This window comes from Myxocyprinus asiaticus, chromosome 37 (genome assembly GCF_019703515.2).
Source record: "Myxocyprinus asiaticus isolate MX2 ecotype Aquarium Trade chromosome 37, UBuf_Myxa_2, whole genome shotgun sequence".
NCBI classification, from domain to species: Eukaryota; Metazoa; Chordata; class Actinopteri; order Cypriniformes; family Catostomidae; genus Myxocyprinus; species Myxocyprinus asiaticus.
Window position 1 is genome coordinate 39,374,896 of NC_059380.1, and position 27,162 is coordinate 39,402,057.

The 27,162-nt window shown below is 39.3% G+C and overlaps 1 protein-coding gene across 1 annotated transcript in view; it reads left to right on the forward strand.

Annotated features, from left to right (window-relative positions):
- Window positions 1-27,162, forward strand: part of LOC127428035 (echinoderm microtubule-associated protein-like 6) — a 92,007-nt gene that overhangs the window by 41,406 nt on the left and 23,439 nt on the right. The window contains exons 18-33 of the mRNA XM_051676057.1: window positions 3,283-3,485; window positions 5,658-5,769; window positions 5,915-6,042; window positions 6,230-6,371; window positions 6,460-6,612; window positions 8,718-8,849; window positions 9,106-9,194; window positions 9,276-9,443; window positions 12,135-12,336; window positions 12,415-12,541; window positions 12,719-12,797; window positions 12,901-13,030; window positions 19,983-20,081; window positions 20,417-20,437; window positions 23,032-23,205; window positions 25,074-25,282. Of these exons, the coding sequence (XP_051532017.1) occupies window positions 3,283-3,485; window positions 5,658-5,769; window positions 5,915-6,042; window positions 6,230-6,371; window positions 6,460-6,612; window positions 8,718-8,849; window positions 9,106-9,194; window positions 9,276-9,443; window positions 12,135-12,336; window positions 12,415-12,541; window positions 12,719-12,797; window positions 12,901-13,030; window positions 19,983-20,081; window positions 20,417-20,437; window positions 23,032-23,205; window positions 25,074-25,282 (2,168 nt within the window). The remainder of the gene's footprint in view (window positions 1-3,282; window positions 3,486-5,657; window positions 5,770-5,914; window positions 6,043-6,229; window positions 6,372-6,459; window positions 6,613-8,717; window positions 8,850-9,105; window positions 9,195-9,275; window positions 9,444-12,134; window positions 12,337-12,414; window positions 12,542-12,718; window positions 12,798-12,900; window positions 13,031-19,982; window positions 20,082-20,416; window positions 20,438-23,031; window positions 23,206-25,073; window positions 25,283-27,162) is intronic.

Consider the following 27,162-nt stretch of genomic DNA (forward strand, 5'->3'; position numbering starts at 1 on the left):
TGGTCTTCCTACCAGCTCCACGTGAGTGGGTTCCCTCGTCCCTGGGTTGCCCGTCTCAGGGGCACTTCGAGGACCTCCATGGGTTCTTCGGCACTGGCTGTGAGATGGGTGGCGTCGGCTTCCTGCGGTGGGCTCCACGCCGGTGCCGGGCCGAAGGGGTGGGCTGCGGCGGAGCCGGTGCAGTCACCGCAGGAGGACGCCCTTGGCGACAAGCAGACGGGGTACGGGATCTTGAGCCATGCTGGGGCAGGATGTGCCAGATTGCCTCTGTCTGTTGCTTCACCGTCGAGAACTGCTGGGCAAATTCCTCGACGGTGTCGCCGAATAGGCCCGCCTGGGAAATGGGGACAGCAAGGAACCGTGTCTTGTCGGCCTCGCCCATCTCGACCAGGTTGAGCCAAAGGTGGCCTGGACCACTAGTGTGGCCATCGTCCGCCCAAGAGACTGCGCCATGACCTTCGTCACCCGGAGGGCGAGGTCGGTCGCCGAGCATAGTTCCTGCATCAAATCTGGGGTGGAACTACCCTCGTGCAGTTCTTTCAGCACCTTGGCTTGGTGAACCTGCAGGAGAGCCATGGCGTGCAGGGCAGAGGCGGCTTGTCCAGCAGCACTGTAGGCTTTAGCCGTCAGGGACGACGTGAGCCTACAAGGCTTGGACGGGAGCTTAGGGCGTCCACGCCAGGTGGCAGCGCTCTGTGGGCATAGGTGCACCGCGAGCGCCTTATCCACCGGGGGAATCGCCGTATAGCCCTTGGCCACCCCGCCATCGAGGGTAGTGAGAGCGGGGGAATTGCGGAGTCAGGGCCGGGCAGTGAAAGGTGCCTCCCATGACTTCGTCAGCTCCTCATGCACTTTCGGGTAGAATGGCACTGGAGCAGGGCGCGGCTGCTTTGAGCGGCGCCGCGAGCCCAGAAACCAATCATCAAGCCGCGAGGGTTCAGGGGGGAGCGGAGGGTTCCACTCTAACCCAACACTTGCAGCCGCCCGGGAAAGCATGTCCGTCATTTCGGCATCGGCCTGTGACTGGGCGATCATCCCCGAAGGTTGAAGCCCAGCTGAGGCTTCTGCGTCCGACTGGACAAACCCGCTCTCCAATGCTGCGCTCAAGAGCTCATCATCTTCGCGGGCTCCAAACAAGAAGACAGACTCGCCATGAGACGAGCCGGCGAACTCATCCGGAAGTCCGATTGGGGCAGACGAGCGTGCTGGGGAATGGGAGGTCTGCGGGGGGATACCCGGCGGAGGCGATCCCATTGGGGTCCCCAAATCGCCCCCAGTGCTTGCTGCGCTGGCCTCATACCCGTAGGTAGAAGGACCGAGGCGGGGAGCTGCTGGGGTGGTTTGCTTTCTTACGAAAGCAAGCCACGACCGCAACGTTGCCATGGTCATGTTCTCGCAGTGAGAACATGAACCATTCACAAATGCTGCCTCCGTGTGGGTCACGCCCAGTCACGAAAGACAGCGATCATGACCATCCGAAGCTGAGAGATAACGACCGCAACCAGGAATAACACACAATCGGAAAGGCATCTTTGAAAAGACGCGTCTTTAAAAAGACGTTCCGTGTGTGCACTCTTTTAGAGAAATATATACTCTTTTAGAGGGGAAAAAGGCTCTTTCAGAAAATATACTCTCTAGTTTTTCTGCCGAAGCGCCCAGGGGCGTTCTCTGCAGTGCACCGGTGCAGAGGAGGGAGAAGACGCTGAAATGCACTGTCAGATCTAGCAGAGGTGAATGAACAGTAATATTCAGCTCAATGAACATGACTGTTCGGCTCCGAAGAGAAAATCTGAATGAGTGGTTGCATACGAGCTCCTTTTATACCCGTATGTCCGGGGGAGTGGCATGCAAATACCACTCACCTATTTTCATTGGCCTTTTATCAAAGACCAGAGGTGTCTCGGGCTCCCAAGAGTGACCCCTAGTGTCACTACATCGACACAACGTCGAGTGAGTGACAAATAGGGAACCAATTTTAGCCCTATAAAGCCTGACATATGAAATAATAGTTAGAAAATCCTATTTATTTTAAATGAAGCTGTTTTTTTGAATCATTAAATAAAAAACAAAACTTTTGGATGTGATATTTTCTTTATTTTTTATTTTTTTATATGCATCAGGCTTTAAAGGTCATTATCCTCCTGAGACCCAGCAATTCATGGTATTGGATTTTTTATTTTTTATTTTACTTTCTTTTAGTTCATACATACCACAATGCTATTTCTTGGGGTATTCTCAGATGACTCCCTGGGCTTTTCAGAAATACTAAATATTTGGGAGTTTGGCCATGACAATTTCCTCCCCTTGGTCTATAAAAATGTCTAGAAATGTATTACATTAACATTAAACATATCAAACCCAGTATGAAAAAAAAAATGCAAGAAACATTTATTATCATATGTATTTTATGCACCAAACACATACAGTATATTGACATTTAAAATAGGGAAATTGTAAAACTTGTTGCTGGCTGGAGGTTAAAAAAACATGATATCATAATAGCTTGTAATGTAAAACAATGAGATCATTAAATTGCCAGAGTAAGCTGCATACTGTATATAAAAATACTTATAAAATTTAGTTCAAACTTCAGACATATCTTATAAAAATTATGTCAGATATGTCAGAATTTTCAAAGCTCTGTGATTTTTTTTATTTATTTATTTTTTATTTATTTTTTTGTGGTGAGCATGAATAGAATGCAAATGGTGATTGAGAGATGTACCTCAGTAGCCTGCTGTATCATATTTGATACATGGGTTTCAACAGGCTTTTTCAATAAAATTATGTACAAAATTTTCACCTTGCACAAGTTGCTTGTATTTAGCAAATACTCATTTTAAAATATCAGTAACAATATAATGGTTATTGTTACTTTTACTATCTAAAAATCAGCAAAGATCTCACATCGAAAAGATGAGTACTTGGCAAAACGAAAGCGGACATTTTGGAATTTAAAAAAAAGAAGTTCTTCTACTTGAAGAAATGCACAGAAACGTCCACCAGTTGGCAGAAGACATCTAGTACATTGCAACAGGAATTTTTGGCAACATTTTGATTGTTAGAGAATTCCCAGTTCAGTACAAGTAAAGCCCAATTGACAGCATTTGTGGCATAATGTTGATTACTACAAAAATTAATTTTGACTTGTGTTGAACCCAGAATACTCCTTTAATGATGCAGAGGCTTTAGAAAATTGTGTATCAAATTTGATACAGGTGGCTTTATAGGGTCAATTTAGTTATTAATTTTATGATTCAAAAAATATATATTTCAATACAGGTGGAGGTTTAACATTCAAGAGGGGCATTTTTGGAAATCTTGGAAAGCACGAGACCATGATGTCGGCCTGCTATGGGCGCTCAGAGGATCTGGTGTTTTCTGGAGCTACCACAGGCGATGTATACATCTGGAAAGATACTACTCTTATAAAGAGCATCAAAGCTCATGATGGGCCCGTGTTTGCTATGTGCTCTCTGGATAAGGTGATTTTAACATCTTAACATCAAATAATCTTTATTTAAAACAACTATTAGAAAAGCACTAATTTATGTAAATGTGTCCCATTAAATAAAATTCACACTCCCACAATATTTTTAAATTTGTTTTCTAGCAATGTCCAATTAACAGGGTGTGTACATGACTCACAGGTGATTTATGTACTTTTTCCTGAAAGTAATACAAATTCCCAGCACAGTGTCATTTCCAGCACATCTCAAATTCTGTATTGTGTTAAATAGAATTCTGTTCTTGAAATGATGCTGATAGAAATTACATTTAAAAAAAAAATTGGAATAAAATGTCTGGCTCCTTTGTCTTAATAAGGCTAATTTCATAGCTAACCTGTTTGTATCCTAAATACAATTAAATAATATTGGCAAAATTACAGTTTTATTAGAAATGAAGCTCTATAAAAAAAATCTTCTGCTCACAAGTAATATTTTCCTTGATTTTTCTTTGTTTTGTCTCATATTTCATCTCAAGCATGCTCTTCACCGACACTTTTGTGTCAGTACACTAACTTTTGAAAAAACTTTATTAGGGGCAGAATTGTTTGGTGTGGTGGAAATGACACTACAACTGTGGGACATTCATAATGTTTGAAAATTTATAGTATAAATAATTTTCACACAATAAATATTGAGTTTATTTCACTCTTTGTTTAGATGATCATAGTTTTAAACATGTTATAATTTATATTTTTATAATCTACACTATATTGCCAAAAGTATTCGCTCACCCATCCAAATAATTGAATTCAGGTGTTCCAATCACTTCCATGGCCACAGGTGTATAAAATGAAGCACCTAGGCATGCAGACTTCTTCTACAAACATTTGTGAAAGAATGGGCCGCTCTCAGGAGCTCAGTGAATTCCAGCGTGGTACTGTGATAGGATGCCACCTGTGCAACAAGTCCAGTCGTGAAATTTCCTCGCTACTAAATATTCCACAGTCAACTGTCAGTGGTATTATAACAAAGTGGAGGCGATTGGGAATGACAGCAACTCAGCCACGAAGTGGTAGGCCACGTAAAATGACAGAGCGGGGTCAGCGGATGCTGAGGCGCATAGTGCGCAGAGGTCGCCAACTTTCTGCAGAGTCAATCGCTCCAGACCTCCAAAGTTCATGTGGCCTTCAGATTAGCTCAAGAACAGTGCGTAGAGAGCTTCATGGAATGGGTTTCCATGGCCGAGCAGCTGCATCCAAGCCATACATCACCAAGTGCAATGCAAAGCGTCGGATGCAGTGGTGTAAAGCACGCCGCCACTGGACTCTAGAGCAGTGGAGACGCGTTCTCTGGAGTGACAAATCACGCTTCTCCATCTGGCAATCTGATGGATGAGTCTGGGTTTGGCGGTTGCCAGGAGAACGGTACTTGTCTGACTGCATTGTGCCAACTGTGAAGTTTTGTGGACGGTGGATTATGGTGTGGGGTTGTTTTTCAGGAGCTGGGCTTGGCCCCTTAGTTCCAGTGAAAGGAACTCTGAATGCTTCAGCATACCAAGAGATTTTGGACAATTCTATGCTCCCAACTTTGTTGTTTGGGGATGGCCCCTTCCTGTTCCAACATGACTGCGCACCAGTGCACAAAGCAAGGTCCATAAAGACATGGATGAGCCAGTTTGGTGTGCTCAACCCGATAGAGCACCTTTGGGATGAATTAGAGCGAAGATTGCGAGCCAGGCCTTCTCGTCCAACATCAGTGTCTGACCTTACAAATGCGCTTCTGGAAGAATGGTCAAAAATTCCCATAAACACACTCCTAAACCTTGTGGAAAGCCTTCCTAGAAGAGTTGAAGCTGTTATAGCTGCAAAGGGTGGGCCGACGTCATATTAAACCCTATGGATTAAGAATGGGATTTCACTTAAGTTCATATGCGTCTAAAGGCAGATGAGCGAATACTTATGGCAATATAGTGTATTTTCATAGTTTAATATTGAAGGTCTGGGTCAAGACTAAAACAGTCAAATCTAGACATAAAAGACATTAAATACATTGATGTCCTGGTAAAAAGTTTCCAGTTCAGTTTTAATGAGATCTTCATATAACAAAAAGAAAAAAAAATCTATTTGTTTTAATAAAAATCAACACCTGGGACATGAAGTTTAAGAACCACCCATATATAAGTCATTAATTGTGTGTTATGATCTAAAGGGTTTTGTGACGGGGGGTAAAGATGGAGTCGTGGAACTCTGGGACGACATGTTTGAGAGATGTTTGAAGACGTATGCCATCAAGAGGGTGGCACTCTCACCTTCATCCAAGGGTACATTCCATTCTTCTGTACCTCACTGAAATCCACCAAACAGCTGATGTCTGAATTACTCCTAATGTGGAAATATGCACTTTATAAAGACGATTCACCCGAAAATGAAAATTGAGAAATGGATGAATTTATTATGTGCTTTCAGGACTGTTGCTGGAAGATAACCCCTCCATCAGAGCCATCACTCTGGGACACGGACACATCCTGGTGGGCACCAAGAACGGAGAGATCCTGGAGATCGACAAGAGCGGCCCCATGACTTTACTCGTACAGGTGTGAATAAGAAACAGAAACGTTATGATGTAATGTGAAATATTAGCGGTTTTGCACTACTTCTTGGTCAATAATGAAATGTGCAAATCTGTGATGAAGCTGTTTTTGCTGTACTGTATGTTCCAGCAGGTTCAGTTCTTCAGGCTCTATATATAGTGTTTTTATATGTGTTTGGGTGTATTTTTAGGGTCATATGGAGGGTGAGGTTTGGGGTCTGGCTGCTCATCCACTGCTGCCCCTCTGTGCCACTGTGAGCGATGACAAAACGCTACGGATCTGGGAGCTTTCAGCCAATCATCGAATGGTCGCTGTCCGCAAACTTAAGAAAGGTACATCATTAATTACAAGTTCTACATACAGTTAAAAATCATTTTCACAAATAGATTCTTAATTGTGTTTGTGCGTTTGTTTTTATAGGCGGTAGATGCTGCACCTTCTCCCCAGATGGAAAAGCTTTAGCGGTGGGTCTAAATGACGGCAGCTTTCTGGTGGTGAACGCCGAAACGCTGGAGGACATGGTGACATTTCACCACAGGAAAGAGATCATCTCTGACATCAGGTTCTCTCAAGGTAACCACCAAACATAATTTTATATATTTATACTTTTGCATTTTAAAAACATTTTTCTGTTTGTTTGAACACCCTGACTAGCTCAACAGAGCAACTTTGACCAATGGCATGTGTTTGGGGGCGGGGCTTTCAGTTTGTTGGACCAATGGCAGATGGGGGGGGGGGTGGTTTATTGATTATTTTTGCAATTCTGTTTGCTGACGGTAGTAGCGCAGAAATGATGCACTCCAGTATTAAGCAAGCACTATCATTCGCAGGGATCCATATTCTACATATCCATTATTAAACGGATAGTTTTGCCTCTAAAATCTAAATGGATATGCCACGTTTTAAAGGAATATTCCAGGTTCAATTCAAGTTAAGCTCATTCAACAGCATTTGTAGCATAATATTGATTACCACAAAAATTAATTTTGACTTGCCCCTACTTTAAAAAAAAAATAAAATAAAGATGTGTGACAGTGAGGCACTTACAATGGAATTAAATCAGGGACAATTTTTAAATGTTAAAATACTCACCACAAGACAAACAATATGTGTATTAACATGATTTAGGTGTGATAAAATCACTTACAAACCTTTTCTGTGAAAAGTTATAGCCAGTTTTACAACTTCGTTGCCATGGTGATGTCATGTCAGCAAACCCTAAAATGACTGTAAAAATGACAGTTTAAACAAATTTACAGCTCAAATAATAGATGAGTTTTAACAGAAGAATTAATATAAGTGCTTTTATAAAATTATAAGCTTCATATTTCTGCCTTTAAACCCTCCAAAAATTGGCCCCATTGACTTCCATTGTAAGTGCCTCATTGCAGCTCGATTTTGAAAACAAGGGACGAGTCAAAATTTATTTTTGTGGTGATCAATTTTATACCACAAATGCTGTCGATTGAGCTTAGCTTTTATTGAACCCGGAATATTCCTTTAAAGCTTTTATACCACATAATTTGACTTCTTATAAATGGGCCAGTTTGTGACCGTCAACAGCCTACATTTAGCTTACAAGCCTATGGTTTTGTGCACCACATGAATAACCAACACTCCTGGAAAAATAATAAACAATTTGATAAAAAAAAAAAAACTGACTTTCTATAGCTTGGTATTATTTTATTATTATAAAAATTGTTTTTTTTTTTTTTCCTTTTTCTCCCCAATTTGGAATGCCCAATTCAATAGTGACTCGCCTCAATCCGGGTGGCGGAGGATGAACCTCAGTTGCCTCCACGTCTGAGACCGTCAATCAGTGCACCCTATCATGTGGCTTGTTGAGCGCGTTACCGCGGAGACATAGCGCGTGTGGAGGCTTCACGCTATTCTCCGTGGCATCCACACACAACTCACCACACACCCCACCGAGTGCGAACCACATTTTAGTGACCACGAGGATGTTACCCCATGTGACTCTACCCTCCCTAGCAACCGGGCCAATTTGGTTGCTTAGGAGACCTGGCTGGAGTCACTGAGCACGCCCTGGATTCAATCTCACGACTCCAGGGGTGGAGTCTTTACTCACTGAGCTACCCAGGCCCCCCTATAGCTTGGTATTATTAAAAATTTCACAGCATAATCCCGCTATCCACATATGTGGACATAAATTTTAAAGAAAATAATTTGCTATCGAATGTTTCTTTTTTTTTTTTTTTGCATTTTTATTTGTGACTACTTATTACAAATCAAAAAGGGAAATGGAAAATGCACACATCAGTCGCGCTCGGGTCTCAGGAGGTTAAAGTTAAAAAATTACGAAATTTTATTATTGAATAATATAAATATATTATTATTATTATTATTATTAACATTAATAACAATAATAATGTTTAAAAAATTGCAATAATATTTAAATTGATTGAGAAATGTGATATTCTGTCTATCACAACTAAAGTGAACACAAAAGATACACTAAATAATCCATTCCACATTCCAGGTCCACATACAATGTCAAGTTCCAATATTCACTGTAGATTTTCACTGGAATTACTGTGTGTCCAGAATGTTCGGTTTTGGCAAAGAATTTTGATTTCGGTGCATCACTACTCTGTTGTACAGATATTTATCATAAAAATCAAATATATTTATTGCTTTTCTTGCTGTCTGTCTTGAAGATGCTGGAAAATACCTCGCTGTGGCCTCTCACGATTCATTTGTGGACATTTATAATGTTCTGAGCAGTAAGAGAGTGGGCATCTGTAAAGGAGCGGCCAGCTGTATCACCCATGTGGACTGGGACGTCCGCGGTAAGCTTCACGCTCACAATACAAAAATGTATATTCAAACAACAATACACAAGTTAGTGTGTAATATTGTGACTTAGAATATGTCAGTCTGCATCTTGTAATACCTTTAATTATAGCACTTTATTTATTTTTATTTGAAATAATTTAAATGGATTTACATTTAATTTAAATGTTAACAGAACCCCATCATTTTAGTAAAGGAAGAAGTAAATGGAAAAGGAGATAGCGAAAACATTTTTTATGTATTCTAATGCAGGGAAACTTCTTCAAGTCAACACTGGTGCCAAAGAGCAGCTCTTTTTTGAAGCCCCACGAGGAAGAAGGCAAACCATCAGCAGTTCTGAGGTAGGAAAACCAGATACAGCAGTTAAGTTAATGCCAACGTTATCATTGTGGAAATGTGAGAGAATTTGTTTGTTTCTGTAGTTTGAGAAGATAGAGTGGGCCACGTGGACATCTGTGCTGGGCACCACCTGTGAGGGCATCTGGCCGACGCTCAGTTTTGTCAATGCCTCTTCACTTACCAAAGACAAGAAGCTACTGGCTACCGGAGATGACTTCGGCTTTGTCAAACTCTTTAGCTTTCCCTGCAAGGTCTGTAGCTTTAGCCTCAAACACTTTTCAAAAGCATTTGCATTTGCATGAAGATTCTCATTTCTAACTAATGTAATTGTTTGACTGAGATTTAAAGGAATATTTGACCCAAAAATAGAAAGTCTGTCATAATTTATTAACCCTCATGTTGTTCCAATGAATGGGACCTGAGCTTGTTGAGCTTCAAAAAATGGCAACAAAGCATCATGTCACAAAGGCGAGACAAAGAGACCCAAGAGCAGAGGAACAATTCAAAGGATTTATTAACAATAAATGATAACTTAAGTAGATCCAGGTGAAGTGTGGAGATCCCGGCACCGACTGCAGTAGAAGGTGATTGGGGTGTTTGTCGATGAGTGTGCGCTGACCGCGCAGTGAGCAGATTCGTAAGGAATCCTTCGTGAAGAGTGTGTTCGTAAGTGAGTGTATGTGTTGTGGTAGTCAGGAGCAGATTTGTGAGGAATCCTCAGTTGAAGAGATGTGGACGAGGAGAACAGACATACAGCAAACTGGAAGGCAACCACACTCCCGACACTTAGGCAGAGATGGACAGCCAAAATAGATACACGAGACAGGACCAACTAGGCAGAGAGAGTGAGGTGAGTTACCTCAACCCCAAACAACAATCTAGCATAGAACATGAATGAAGGGCTTATATGGACAGTGAATTAGTGGAGAGACAGGTGCACGCTAATTAGTGGCTTGATCAGCGTTCCCCTGGAAACAATCAGTGTTCCCATGGAAACACTGATCACACATTCCAACAGCGCCAGAGACACATGAGGGAGAGAAACAACAAAAAAAACAGAACAGACTGTCGAACTCACCGGAACCGTGACAGTTGTTGATCCACTCAGATGGCCAGATCCACCAAGTCGTCGAAGCGGGAAGGCAGGTCCAAGGGATAGATTTCATTCTGGATGTCGTTGGAAAGCCCATGCAGGAACCGATCCCACTTGCCGTTATCGTTCCACTCACAACATGCAGCAAGGGTGCAGAAATCGATGGCATAGTCCGTGACCCGCCGATTTCCCTGAGATAGTCTGGATAAAACCCTCGCTGCCTCACAACCTTGAGCCGAGTGATCGAACACCCGGTGGAGCTCTGTGGCAAATGCTTGAAATGAAGAGCAACAGGGATGTCTTTTGTCCCACATGGTGGTTCCCCATTCACCGGCCCTTCCAATGAGGAGCGTGACACATGCCACCTTCAGTGTCTCAGACGGAAAAGCAGAGGGCTGCAATGTGAAGAACAAGGAACATTGTGAAAGGAAATAGCTGCAGGACCCCACCTCACCTGAGAACGGGGCTGGAGGGTTGATGTGAGCCTCTGAGCATTCAGAAACATGGGGAGCCACCAGAGCAGGTGAGGGCACTTCCTGGTTGGAACCGGGAGGCTGGCGGAGTTGTTGAACGATAGAGGTGAGCTCAGCGAGCTGCGACACCATCATCTCCAGAGCCCGGTTAGAAGCGGAGATCTGATCCTGCTTACGTCCCAGTAAGGCTCCCTGCTGAGACAGGGCGGAGCGAAGAGTAGATTCCTCCACTGGGTCTATCCTAGCTAGATTGTTCTGTCTCAAAGGCGAGACAAAGAGTCCCAAGAGCAGAGGAACAGTTCAAAGGTTTTATTAACAATAAATTATAACTTCAGCAGATCCAGGTGAAGTGTAGAGATCCTGGTACCAAATGCAGTAGAAGGTGGTGGGCGTGTTTATCGATGAGTGCTCGCCAACCGCACAGTGAGCAGATCCATAAGGAATCCTTCACGATGAGTGTGTTCGTAGGCGAGTGTATGCGTTGTGGTAGTCAGGAGCAGATTCGTGAGGAATCCTCCATTGAAGAGATGTGGACGAGGAGAACAGGCGTACAGCAAACTGGAAGGTAACCACACTCCCGACACTTGGGCAGAGCTGGGCAACAAAAACAGATACACAAGACAGGACAAACTAGGCAGAGAGAGCGAGGTGAGTTACCTCAACCCCAAACAGCAATCTAGCAAAGAACATGACACAACAAAGGGCTTAAATGGGCAGTGAATTAGTGGAGAGACAGGTGTTGCTAGCACGCTAAATAGTGGCGTGATCAGCGTTCCCATGGGAACAATCAGTGTTCCCATGGAAACACTGATCATGCATGCCGACAGCGCCAGAGAAACATGAGGGATAGAAACAGCAAAACAACAGACAGACAAACTCACTGGAACTGTGACACATCATAAATGTACCATAAAAGTTTGAATATGTGGAAGCAATTGTGTGAGATTTCAGAGCTACAGTGGAGGAGAAGATCTAATTATGTGACAAATTCACTTTTAAAAGTACATATATTCCATGTAGAATATTTGAAAAATTGTATGACCTATAACTTTCCAAAGGACAGATATGCCATGTAAAATATGTAAACAATTATGACAAATTAGCTTATAAAATATACAGATATTGCATGTAGATTATTTGGAACAAATATATGACAAATTAAGTTTAATGAATAACAATTTAAATCCAAATGTAGATAGAAATTTCATGGAATAAAGAAAGTAATACATCAACATGTTTAGTAAATGATGACAGAATTTTCCTTTTTGTGTGAATTATTGCTTTAACACTGGAAATGTTGCAAGTTCACTCAGGAAAGCAATTATATACTTATTTTCCAAAGAATGTTCCAACGCTGCTGTTTTTACTCAATACAGGGTCAATTTGCCAAGTTTAAAAAGTACGTGGCTCACAGTGCCAATGTAACAAACGTGCGATGGTCCAATGACGATGCAATGCTGCTAACGGTGGGTGGAGCCGACACAGCCCTCATGATCTGGGCAAGAGAGGGGATCAGTCCACGTGAGAGCAAAGCCATAGACAGCGAGGAATCCGATGATGATGCTGAGGAAGACGGAGGTAATGTTATTTGGTGTGTAAGTGCAAGTGCGTTTCAGTTTTTCCTAATTGCGGAAATGTTTATGTGTGTGTGTTTAGGTTATGACAGTGATGTCGCTCGAGAAAAGAATATGGACTACACGACGAAGATCTACGCTGTCAGTATAAGACAAATGACAGGTGTAAAGCCACACCAGCAGCAGAAAGAGATTCTAGTAGATGAGAGGTAATAAATCATACACACTATCTTTGTTCCAAAACCTAAAACATCTAAGGGACCATTCATACTGAACACAGCCTAACACATAAAAAAGCTAGGAGCTAGAATTCTCACCTCATAAAAATGCAGATGTCGTGTTGACTGTGTTTATTTATTTCAAACATTGTCATTTGTTTTCTATAGACCTCCAGTAAGTCGAGCAGCACCGTTACCCGAGAAACTGGTGAAGAACAACATTACAAAGAAGAAGAAACTCATAGAGGTCAGCCGGGGTTATTATGACCTTATAAAGCTACAAGGTTTTCTTCAGTATTTTCAGTGTGGAAATTTAATGTCCCAACCTCTGCCTGGGTGTGTGTTTGTAGGAGCTGTCTCTAGATCATGTTTTTGGCTACAGGGGCTTTGATTGTCGAAACAACCTTCACTACCTCAATGATGGAGCTGACATCATCTTCCACACCGCTGCTGCTGCTGTTATTCAAAACCTCTCTGCTGGTACACTCATTACTTTGAATTTAAACAAGGATTCACAATCAGCACTAAGGCTCTTTAATCATGTCTGATTCTAGTCTAGTGTAGCCAGACAGACTCTTGACTGTCAGAATAAAATATGGTCAACAAAATGTCAAGTCATGTCAAGTCATTTTTATTTGTATTGTGCTTTTCACAACACACATCGTTTCAATGCAGCTTTACAGAAAATCATGCATCAATGACAATGACAATGCATCGTATTCTGGCCAAGATCTGCCTACTTAGATAGGAAGAGACTGTCTGACTGGCATGTTAAATGACCAACTCAATTTTGTACTTTTAACATCACATAAAGCATTGGGTATTTGACAAATTATATGAAAAATTTACTTTTAAAAAGAACAAATATTCCATGTAGAATATTTGGCCAAATATATGACAGTTATACTTTTAAAAGTACAAATATTCCATGTAGAATATTTGATAAATGTTAACAAATTAAAATTTAAAACTACAAATATTCCATGTAGAGTATTTGAAAACTTACATGGCAAATTAACTTTTAAATTCCATTCCATTTAGAATATTTGACAAATTATATAACAAATTCACTTTTAAAAGAACATATATTCCATGTAGAATATTTGACAAATTGTATGACCAATAACTTTCCAAAGGACAGATATGCCATGTAAAATATGTAAACAATTATGACAAATTAGCTTATAAAATATACAGATATTGCATGTAGATTATTTGGAACAAATATATGACAAATTAAGTTTAATGAATAACAATTTAGTTATAAAAAGTACAAATATCCCATGTAGAATGTGTAACACATTTTGACAAATTAACTTTTAAAAGTACAAATATGCCATGTAGAATTTTTGGCCAATTATATGACAAATTAACTTTTAAAAGTAAAAAAAATATATTCCATGTAGAATATTTGACAAATTGTATGACCAATAACTTTCCAAAGGACAGATATGCCATGTAAAATATGTAAACAATTATGACAAATTAGCTTATAAAATATACAGATATTGCATGTAGATTATTTGGAACAAATATATGACAAATTAAGTTTAATGAATAACAATTTAGTTATAAAAAGTACAAATATTCCATGTAGAATGTGTAACACATTTTGACAAATTAACTTTTAAAAGTACAAATATGCCATGTAGAATATTTGGCCAATTATATGACAAATTAACTTTTAAAAGTAAAAAAAAAATATTCCATGTAGAATATTTGACAAATTGTATAACAAATTATCTTATAATAAGTACGAATATTCAGTGTAGAATATTTGACTAATTATATGACAAATTAACTTTTAAAAGTAAAAAATATTCCATGTAGAATATTTGAAAAATTGTATGACCAATAACTTTCCAAAGGACAGATATGCCATGTAAAATATGTAACAAATTATGACAAATTAGCTTATAAAAAATACAAACATTGCATGTAGATTCTTTGGAACAAATATATGACAAATTAAGTTTTAAAAAGTACAAATATTCTATGTAGAAATTGTAATGAATTATATGACAAATTAACATTAAAAAATACAAATATTCCATGTATTTGAAGAATTACATGAAAATCTTACTTTTAAAAAGTACAAATATTCCATGAACAGTATTTGACATATTATATGACAAATTCACTTTTAAAAGTTCAAATATTCTATGTCAATTATTTGACAAATTATATGAAAAATGAACTTTTAAAAATACAAATATTCCATGTCGAATATATGACTAATTATATGACGAATTAATTTTTAAAGTAAAAATATTCTGTGTTGAATATTTGACATATCATATGACCAGTCAACTTTTAAACAGTCAAAATAATCCATCTTTAATGTTTGGCAAATTATATGACAAATCAACTACTGTAGTTCAAATATTCCATGTTGAATATTCGACAAATTATGACAAATTAACTTTTAAAAAGCACAAATATTCCATATAGAATATTTGACAAATTATATGAAAAATTAACTTTTAAAAAGTACAAAATCCATTTAGTCTCTCGATTAATATGCCCTTTTAAAATTAAAATGACAAATTAACTTTTAAAAGTACAAATATTGGGAGTCACTGATGCCATGCGAGGTTCGGACGTGTGAACGGCAAGCTCTGCGCACTTTGCTGGTTTTAATACTTTTTATGTCATAAACCGGTGAGATTCGATATACCCTGATCCTTAACTGTTCTAGGAAGACAATATGTCAAAGAATTTAAAATCCTCGGGCTCTGGAGACATTAAAAGACACTTAGGTGCTCAAGCTGATGCCCCTGACAAGGCCGCAGACCAGGGACTCGATTTGACTGGAGAAGTGCAGGAAATTCGGCGAGAATTGTTGAACTTGTTGGCAGTGCTGACGAAGGTCGTTGCTGACTTGGAGGATCTTGCTGTAATATGTCGATCGATCACTGCCATGGAGATGAAATTCACTGAAGTGGTTACAAGAGTGGGAGAAGTCGAGAAACGGATCAATTATCTGGAGTCATCGAAGAGGGAATTAGCTGCTATTCCGCTAGTGACCATGGTGGATTTGGAGCGCATCTGGGAAAAGTTGGAGGATATGGAAAATCGTAGTCAGCAGAATAACGTCCAGATTGTTGGAATTTCTGAGGCCGAAGAAGGTCGGGATATGGTGAAATTCCTGGACGGAATTCCGTGTCTGCTCGACATAACAGGCCATAAGCTGGAAATCGAGCAAGCTCACCGGGTTCCGGCTCGGCGATCCACTGTGGGAGACAGGCCCGATCAATTCTGGCCAAATTTCTGAGATCATCCGATAAAAATCTCGTGTTACATGAGGCGAGGAGTAAAGGAAGGCTTTCTTGGAAGAACCACAGCATTTCTTTGATGATTAGGGCTTTTTTATAGATCTTGAAGGTATGCTGCAAGCTGCTGGCAAGCCTCATGATATAATATTGGGAGGAGACTTTAATCTTTTGATGGACTCAGTCCTTGATCGTAGTGAAGCAAAAGCGTGTAAGCCCCCTAGAGCAACATTGACGCTTCACAGGATGTGTACAAATCTTGGTCTTACAGATATTTGGAGACTTCTGAACCCATCTGGTAGGGACTATACATTTTTTTTCATCAGTCAGTAAGATTTATTCTAGAATATATATTTTTTAATATATAACTAAGTCCCTCATTTCATCTGTTGTTGATTGCTCAATTGGAAAGATTTTAGTCTCAGATCATGCCCTGGTGAGTTTAGAGGTGTTGCCACATATGGAGAAAAGGAAATCATATAGTTGGCGCTCTAATGTATCCTCTTTGCAAAATCCTTAATTCCAACAAATCTGAAATCAATGTTTATATGGAGACCAACTGGTCCTCATATCCTCTGTGGGCGTGGCTTGGGAGGCACTCAAAGCAGTTCTTAGGGGCTGGATCATACAGTATGCCTCATTCACCAAAAAATCCAAAGCACGAGAACTCATGGAGTTGGAAGGGAATATTAAAATTACCGAGGCAGAGCTGAAGTGCCAAATGCTGTCTGATGGCCTCAGAGAATTGACCCGATTAGAATACAGATATAATACTATTTTGTCGCGGAAGGTGGTGTTTTGGCTTTTCAGGGTAAGTAAGTCATACTATGAGTCGGAGGACAAAGCAGGAAAACTTCTGGCTAAAGAGAATCTTTTTTTACCATTCCCTCAGTGAAATTTGCTGGTGGTGAAATATTTACCTTAGGCATTGATATTAATAATGTTTTTAAATAATTCTATCTTGATCTCTTTAGTTCCACATCTTCGTCTACTGATGAAAATATTAGAAACTTTGTGGAACCATTAGAACTCCCTAAACTGACGAATGAGCAAAATCATTATCTTGATTCTGAAATAACCTTGGAGGAGCTTGGCGAGGTAATTAAGGCCTTGCCTACAGGCAAGTCTCTGGGGCCAGATGGCTTTGCCAGTGAGTTTTTTAGATCTTATGCTACAGAATTGGCTCCACTTTTGCTAGAAGTTTATACGGAATCATTAAAGAATGGAAAGCTTCTGCCAACCATGACAAAAGCCCGGATCAGTCTGATTCTTAAAAAGGACAAAGATCCAAGTGAGTGTAAGAGTTACCATCCAATTTCCCTGATCCAGCTAGACGTTAAAATATTGTCAAATATTTTGGCAAACCGATTAAGTAGTTATGACATCTCTTATACATATAGATCAGGTGGGGTTTATTCGGGGCTGTAACTCTTCTGATAATATCAGGCGTCTAATTAATATCATGTGGTTGGTGGCAAATGATCAGACTCTGGTCGCTGCCATCTCACTTGATGCCAAAAAGGCTTTTGATATGGTAGAATGGGATTATCTTTTTAAGATTTTGGAAATATACGGGTTCGGAAATACTTTTATTGGATGGATTAAGTTACTTTATAGACACCCGGTAGCGGCAGTACAAACAAATGGATTCATTTCAGATTACTTTACTCTAGATAGGGGCACCCGGAAGGGTTGCCCTCTTTCCCCATTATTGTTCTGTCTTTCCCTGGAACTATTAGCAGCCGTGACAAGAAAGGAGGATGATTTTCCAGGGGTGATGGCAGGAGGTGTGGCGCATAAGCTTTTGCTTCACGCAGATGATATTTTATTATTTGTCTCCGACCCTACTAGATCTATGCCTTGCCTCCACAGAATTATTCATTCCTTTTCTAAGTTCTCGGGATACAGAGATAATTGGTCTAAATCCAAAGCTTTGGCTCTGACAGTGTGCTGCCCGGTAACGGCTTTTCAGCCGGGCACCTTTCAGTGGCCCAAACAGGGCATTAAGTATTTGGGTATTTTATTCCCAGCAAATTTGTGTGATTTAGTTAGAGTTAATTTTGACCCTTTAATAAAATGTTTTTAGCTATGTGGGCTGGTGGGCTTCATTACATTTATCTATGATTGAGAAGGTTAATGTTATTAAAATGAATTGTATTCCAAAATTCAACTACCTGCTACAGTCTCTCCCTATAGATGTCCCCCTCTCTTATTTCAAGCAATTTGATAGCATAGCAAAGTCCTTCATTTGGAATGGTAAACGTCCCAAATTACATTTCAGTAAGCTGCATAGGCCGATTGACAAAGGTGGGCTAGGCCTACCCAAAATTTTGTTTTATTATTATTATGCGTTCGGTCTCAGACATTTGGTTCATTGGTCGCTTCCACCTGAGAGAGTCCCTCCCTGGTTTTCTATTGAACAGGAAGTTCTTGCCCCTATTTCTCCATTACAAAGCCTTTCTATCAAACTAACCGGCGAAGTTAAGTTACACCCCATTATCTCGTATTTGCATTCGGTATGGACAAAAGTGTCCAGAGTGTTTAATTCGGACATTTATTTAAATGTTGCCTCGAGCATATGGCTGAACCCAAAATTATGTATTAATAAATCCCCCTTCTGCTGGTCAGAGTGGATCGTGAGGGGGTTACTACACTCAGTGACCTATATGAGAGCGGAGTGTTGATATCCTTTGAAAAAACAACATTTTAGGATTCCCAGATCTCAGTTCTTTATGTATTTACAGCTGCGCCACCTGCTCTGTACTATTTTGGAAGTAGCATACACCCCCCTAAAGCAGCAGACACTCTGGGAGGGGTGATTACTGCTTTTGGAAAAGGTCATGAGGCATCAGTATATTACTCCCTGCTAATTCAGAGTCTGGGGGACGGAGCTTTAACTTCTATCAAGAGATTATGGGAGAAAGATTTAGACTTGGTATTGGAGGAGGGAGTGTGGGCTAGGATTCTAAAAAACGTCAAGTCTGCATCTAGAGACGCAAAGGTGTGCCTTATGCAATTAAAGATATTACATCGATGCTATTGGACCCCCTCTAGATTGTATTGGGTTGGTCTTAAAGACACACCCTCCATCAGAGGATGGAGACACAACCCATGTATTTTGGTCATGTATCGGGCACTCTGTATTTGGGCGATGGGGCGGTCATCGATGTAGAGAATAGACACATAAAGAGTTGGGTCCTAACCAGTGTCATGATCACCAGACAGATAGTTTTAAGGGGATGGAGGTCAGCTGGAGTGCCCTCATTTCAGGAGTGGTGCTCTGAGATGGGGAGGGTGGCGGCTTTTGAAGAAGGGTCATTTAGAAGACTGGGGAAATTGGACTCGTTTGTGGGGAAATGGGGTGGATATCTGGCGTTTCTGGAGGGCTCTCAGGGAGGGGCTGTGGAGAGAGTGGTGTAGTTGTCAATATGTGTGATTATTATATATATATATTTTGTGTGTGTGTGTGTGTGTGTGTGTGTGTGTCTATAATCATGTATGACCACTGGGATGTTGTTGGGGGCCAAGGTGGGAATGGAGACTGGGAAGGGTAATAGTGGGGGTTAATTGTTAATTCTGTGTATATAAGTTTTGTTCCCTATCTGTCACTCACTCAATGTTGTGTCGATGTAGTGACACTAGGGGTCACTCTTGGGAGCCCTAAACACCTCTGATCTTTTTTTAAAAGGCCAATGAGAATTGGCAAGTGGAATTTGCATGCCACTCCCTCGGACATACGAGTATAAAAGGAGCTAATATTTGTGGCATGCAAATTTCACTTGCCAATTCTCATTGGCCTTTTAAAAAAAGATCAGAGGTGTTTGGGGCTCCCAAGAGTGACCCCTAGTGTCACTACATCGACACAACGTCTCGTTCCCTCCATCAGGGAACGGAGGTTACGAAAGTAACCATGACTTTTTTCTGTGTTTAATATATGAATCAATAAAAAATTGTTAATCGAGAAAATTACAAATATTACATATAGAATATTTGACAAATTTTGACAAATTTATATTCCATGTTGTCTCTCAATCAATATGACCTCAGAAAACTGCATGTACAGTATAATAATTACAAAACTTTAGCACATTTTGCTGAAGTATGGCATGCCACACTGTTTAATATGTCACATGAATTACCCATAATCTGATGATTTTCAGGTACTCAAAGCTTTTACCTGGAGCACACGGATGACATCCTCTGTCTAACTGTCAATCAACACCCCAAATATCAAAACATCATCGCCACCGGTCAGATCGGTAAGTGTGTTTGTGTAAACGGCTACTGTATAAAAAAAACTCTGTACATGCAGTATGATTGGGACAGTCTGACTTCGACAAATATCTTAATGCTCCACTTAATGCATATTTATGTAACTTTCACCATCTAAATCATTTTCATTCACTTAAATTTACTTGTTTTGGCTTTCTTCAGTGTGCGCTGCTTGATTTTTGTGTTAATAACAAGTCTGCCTGTGATTTTGCTGATAATTTGAATTTCTCTGCTTTGGCACTAAGAGCAGCTCTTCTCATTGCTGTTTTTTATTTTTTATTTATCACTGTCTCATCCGCTCATTCAACACATCTCCACACAGGCGACATCACCGACCTGCCAGGTAGGACTGCAGCACCCTCCTTCCATGTGATTTCGTTTGATCTCACTCACCTTTTGTTTGATTCCAAAAGTTCAAGGAAAGAATTCTTTGGCTCCAGCACATTTTTACATGTAATGTTCCAGGTTAAATACAATTTAAAGGAATAGTTCACCCCAAAATTTGTGTGATCATCATTTATTTTCCATCATGACTTATTTTTCAAAAAATATCCTCTCTTTTCTGTATAATAAAAGTGAATGGGGACAAGGGTTGTCAAGCTTCAAAATGACAGAAAAGCACCATTTACATAAAAATAACATAAAAGTAGCCCATACCACATGTGAGGAACAGACCACTCTAATTCTTGAAGCAAATATGGTGGCATCCTGTTAAAAAGACGTGATATAATTATCTGAAAGATACAGAAAACTCCAGCCACAGGAATTAAATCAGTAAGGCATGCTGTAACTTAATGATTATCCACCTAGAAAAGTTTTTTTTTAAATATATATATATATTAGTGCTTTAGCAAAAATACTAGCTTCATTTCTGCTTTTAACCCCACCTGCCCTATATATTTCCATTGTATGTGCATTTTCCCCGTGTTTTGTGTCCCAGTTTAGGAAAAAAACTACCATTAGCCAAGGGCATAGCCAGGAAATTACTTTTGGGTGGGCCTCAATAAAACGAAGGTTTTTGCCCCAATTTTTTTTTTTACCAAATTTTTCTTAACAACAGAGAGGTGGTGCATCCAAACAGTTCATTCACACTTTCAGAAATCAGAATTTATGCATTTTTTAAAACTATTTTATAAATATATATTTGAAGTCATAGAAAAATCTCTAATATTCTGGGTGGGCCTGGGTCTAATTTGGGTGGGCCCACCCCGGCCCACCCTGGCCCACCCTGGCCCACCCTTGGCTATGCCACTGCCGTTAGCAAGAACACATTCTCATGTTTGCATTAGTCATCACGCAACCGATTTAAAGTGTTGCAGGTCTGTTTTGATAAGGTTGCAGACAGCAGGGAAAAACAATACTAAATACGAATAATACAATGCAGCTTACCATATAATTGTGTGTTGTTAGGATAATCAAATAAATAGACTTATCAGCTTTTAAAATGGAGAAGAAAACGCGTCCCATATCTTTTGTTGTTGATGTCAAAGGCTGAGCATCCAATCAAACTCTACTCTATTTTGACTTAAATTCATCTATCAACTAGTAGAAGCTAGTCAAATTAGACAGATGCCAACATGGACAGGTTGTGTGAAATGCGCTCATCCTAATGTTTGTTAAAAGATTAACAAAACTACACAAGCTTAAAAGAAAATACAACCCAGATTACATTATAAATGTGTTCATTTGCAGCAAAGAGAGCATAGACCCATTGAAATTCAAGAGACAATTAGAAACCATTAATAAACCAAATACTAACTTTCAATGTTTGATTTTAAAGGAATAGATCACCCAAAAATGATAACTCTCTCATCATTTACTCACCCTTATACCGTCTCAAACTCTTGTGTCTCTTCTTTCTTCTGCGGAACACAAATGAAGATATTATGATGTGGATATAAGGTGTAAGTCAATGGGATCCAGCACTTTTAAGCTCCAAGAAAGACACAAAAGCAACATAAAGTTAATCCATATGACGCAAGTGGTTTAATTCATGTCTTCTAAAGCGATACGATAATTTTTTTGGTGAGAAACAGACAGAAACTAAATTTTCTCTATAAATCTTGACATCTGCTGTCTCCTTGCTGATCATGATCTGAAGCTCAGAGCGCATATTCCTCATCAAGCACGGGGAAGTGTAATCAAGCTTCATATTATGACTGTGCCATGGAGTCTGCAGAAGTTTTGGACCCTATTGACTTACATTGTATGGATATATTCACATCATATCTCCATCAAAATATATTTGTTTGTGTTCCGCAGAAGAAAAGGGTCAAGCGTGTTTGAGATGGCTTAAGGGTAAGTAAATGATGAGAGAATTATAACTGAACTATAAAGTGAACTATTCCTTTAAGGAAATTTTTTAACGTGTTAATTTAGTGTGATTAAAAATACACATAAAAAAAAACTCAATTAATCATGTCCCATGACCCCTCGCAAATTCTGTTCATTTTGGGAAAAAGTGCATATTTTTTCCAGCAAGGTCAGTCAGCAGGGGGCAGTCAGCGCACCTCAACAAACCTCACAAGCAGCGCAGCCACAGAATGAGAGTTGTTTACACACACAGGACTCATTATTGCTGGACGAAGCTGGTCAAATCACAACAGAATAATGGGATCTTTAAACCAATGAGTTAAAAGTTAATTTGATTAATTAATTGGCATGTTATGTAATTAACTCGATTAAAAACTGTAAATGATTAAAGCAAAACCAGTTAAGAACCATAGCTCAAACCCACAACATTTGCATAATAAAAGTCTTCTAATAAAACTAATGGGTTTGAATTTGTTTTGAATGAGTTTGTACTTAAAGCAACTGTTTGGGAAACACTTTTTTATCCTTCAGCTTTTAAAACTGATCCCAGACAAGAATGTTGATGGTTTCCAAGTGCCAAGCAGGCATTTTCTGACGTCTGGCTTTTTGTGCATTTTCCTGTAGGTCTGGCGCCATGCATTCACGTGTGGGACGCCATGAGTAAACAGACGCTGTCTGTCCTGCGCTGTTCTCATGCTAAAGGGGTCGGATACGTGAACTTCAGCGCCACGGGAAAACTGCTGCTGTCTGTGGGGGTCGATCTAGAACATACAATCACTGTGTGGAGATGGCAAGAAGGTGTGTGTTTGTGTGTGAAGTCATCATGAAATGGTGTTCGCAACCCTTTTCACTTTAGTGATGTGACATATTCCAATTCCAAGTGAAAATTTTTTTTGGGTGGACTTGATTTTATGCATTGGCAATTGAATGAAGGGTAAAAAGTGGTCTTTTAAGATGGCTTGGTGATATGAGCCCAAAAGGGAAAGTCGTTTCAGAGGCAGAGCAAGTTATTACATTTAATGAAAAGACTATGAAGACAAACATTTATTTATTTATTTGATAAAGTGCACCTATGAATAATTGACAATATGACCATGAATGTGCATTAAGAAATAAAAATAGGTTGAATTTTGATTAAATTTTTAATTTGAAAATTACGTGTTACATTATTGTGGGAAAAGGGAGAGATTTTCAATTGATTTTTCAGTAAATAAATAAAAGTAATCCATGTTACTTATTTGAAATGTCAGGTATTTTGGTTGGAGACAATGTTTTATCTGATTACAAAGTAAGTAGTTAGAGTAATTGAATTATATTTTTGTCATAAAGTAATGCATTTATAAATTATTTTAATTGGAATAAAGTTACTGACTGGAGTTAATTACTTTTAAGTACATTACCTGGGTTACACATATTTTTAAAATAATATTTTTCATGTTGAATACATTTTAAACATGAATTATTTTAATAAGTATGTCTGCTTGCATTTCTGTGTTGGTTGAAGAATGTGTGCCCCCTAACGAGTCATTGTAAGGGAGACACGAGTGTATGACAAACTATGAATTTGTACAGAAAAACAAAAACTTCTTTGAAAAGTGTTTTAGAACGCTACTTCAAAGTAAAGTAATTAGTAATGTGATTATTTTTTAGAGAGATAAGTAGCATTTTGAAGTGGACTACTTTCTTTGAGTAACTTACCCAAAACTGGTTGTGGAAGTGGCCTTACATGCTTCGGACCATTGCATTGTGGATCAGTGCATACAGTATATGCGGGTCAAATCTGTATCTTTTCAGAAATTTAAAGTCCAAAAATTAAATAAATAAAAAATAGCATTGTATTACTTGTTACTTCCAAAAGTAATTTACTCTCACCAAGCACTTTACTACGAACACTCTGGTAGCCTACTTATAAAGTGCCCGACATGGTCTTCTGCTTTTGTAGCCCATTTGCCTCAAGGTTCGACATGTTGTGCATTCTGAGATGCTATTCTGCTCACTACAATTGTACAGAGCTGTTATCTGAGTTACCATAACCTTTCTGTCAGCTCAAACCAGTCTGGCCATTCTCTGTTGACCTCTCTCATCAACAAGGCATTTCCATCCACAGAACTGCTGCTCACTGGATGTTTTTTTTGTTTTTGGCACCATTCTGAGTAAACTCTAGAGACTGTTGTGTATACAAAACCCAGGAGATCAGCAGTTACAAAAATACTCAAACCAGCCCATCTGGCACCAACAATCATGCCACGGTCCAAATCACTGAGATCACATTTTTTCCCCATTCTGATGGTTGATGTGAACATTAACTGAAGCTCCTGACCCATATCTGCATGATTTTATGCATTGCACTGCTGCCACACGATTGGCTGATTAAATAATCGCATGGATAAGTAGGTGTACAGGTGTTCCAAATAAAGTGCTCGGTGAGTATATGTAAACTGTTTTAATTGTAATGTGCTACCTCCAGAACTGGTGAATGATATGTGAGTTTCTTTAACAAACCATTAATCATCGACAATACTCAATTATTTTCTTACATTTTCCACTTTGCATACAGGTAAAATAAAATCGCAAGCAATCAACCAAACAATTATGCAGTTGTTTTTCTATTCCAGTGCACCTGAATCCATTCATATTTGTTGATGATGTTTTCCTTTGTTTTTTAGGGTCTAAAGTTTGCAGTAAAGGTGGTCACATGGATCGGATCTTCGTGGTGGAGTTCAGGCCTGACTCGGACACCCAGTTTGTTTCAGTGGGAATCAAACACATCAAGTTCTGGACGCTGGTGGGTGGGTCTCTGCTGTATAAGAAAGGAGTGATTGGAGCGGTGGAAGATGGCCGCATGCAGACCATGCTCTCTGTTGCGTTTGGAGCTGTGAGTCACACTGATTTATATATATGAGTGATACAGGATATACTGTATATACAGTACTGAATATATGAGTGACACGTGACAAGAAATGGCATTAGACACATAGACGCACGTTTAAAGGAAAACACTTGATAATTTTTTTAAACAAATGAAAGAAAAGCCATTGATGCATGTGTCTGATTTAAGTCATTGTATTGCGCTTTTCACAACTCACATCATTTCAAAGCAGCTTTACAGGAAATCATGCTTTAACAAAAAATAAATAAACTGTAATATCTATAAAGTCTTGCAGTGATCATTGTGTAGTTTGATTAAATATGATTGTAAATTGTGTATAAAAATTAAGTAATTAAATAATAATTGTATTTAGAACCCCAGTGAGCAAGCTGAAGACGACTGTGGCAAGGAACACAAAACTCCACTAAAATTTGTAAATTAAATAAGCGTTAATGACCAGTGTTTAAACAAAGATTTTGTATGAACTCTGAGATTAATGAATAATGTCTTAGAAGTCCATCCTGGATTAACTGCAGAAGTTCACATAGATGCATTGTCCTTTGTTAGCTGGCTGATGAAGGCTTTTGTTGGTAATTAAATGATAGTCTATGTATTCCATTTCAAGAGTGTAGTCCATCAATAGACAAAGGTGATGCAGGCAGAGATCAATGAGGTGCATCGCAGTTCAATCTGAAGGTCATTTCGGTGAGGTTCGGTGGGGTCCATCCTATGTCCAAGGTTCAGGCAGTGGCATATGAAGTATCTGATATCTTACAGTTGGAGTTGGCATCAGCTCATCCTCTGAAGTCAAAAGATTGAAGTGATGTCTGGCTAGCACCGGCTGTAGTTTGTTGGCATCACTCAGCGACACGTAGCAGTGGAGTCCGACACTAAGCAGGAACGGAGCTGGATGTGGCCTGCTCTGGTAACCTCAGGATTTGAATACCGAGGTTGAGACAGGGAAACAGAATAATATAAGCATAGATGCCATTCAATTTTATGCAGATTTATAGATCATGATAGATGTTTCTGGTTCCGGCAGACCTAACTAAAGCAGCCTGCATAACAGTGAGTTGATGGATAAATTAGGTGTACGCCTGGCTGAATAGATGAGTCTTTAGTCTAGACTTAAACTGAATGAGTGTGTCTGCATCTTGAACAATGTTAGGGAGACTAATCCATAGTTTAGGAGCCAAATATGAAAAAGATCTACCTCCTTTTGTGGATTTTGATATTCTAGGAATTATTAACAAGCCAGAATTTTGTGAATGTAATAAACGTGATGGATTAAGTACTGCGGAGCTAGACCATTCAAAGCTTTGTATGTAGTTAACAGAATTGTAAAATTAATATGAAATTTAACAGGTAGCCAGTGTAACAACGATAAAATTGGACTAATACAGTCATATTTCTTGGTTGCAGTCAGCACTCTGGCAGCTGCATTTTGAACCAATTGAAGTTTGTTTATTGAACTTGCTGGACATCCTCCCAGTAATGCATACAATAATCTAGTTTTGAGGCCATGAATGCATGAATTAGTTTTTCAGCATTAGCAACAGAGAGCATGTGTTGTAACTTAGCAATATTTCGGAAATTTGATTTTCAAAGGACAGATCTTTATTAAATATAACACCTAAATTCTTTGCTGCAGAAGACGACGTAACAGTACATCCATTGAGAGTCATTGTATTTTAGCAGCTTGTTTTTAGAGGTTTTTGTCCAATAATTAGTGCCTCTGTTTTGTCAGAATTGAGGAGAAGGAAATTTCTGGCCATCCAAATCTTTGATTTCATTGATACACTCTGCTAATTTGGAGAATTGTGAATTTTCGTTGGGTTTAGATGAAATATATAGTTGGGTATCGTCGGCATTACAGTGGAAACTTA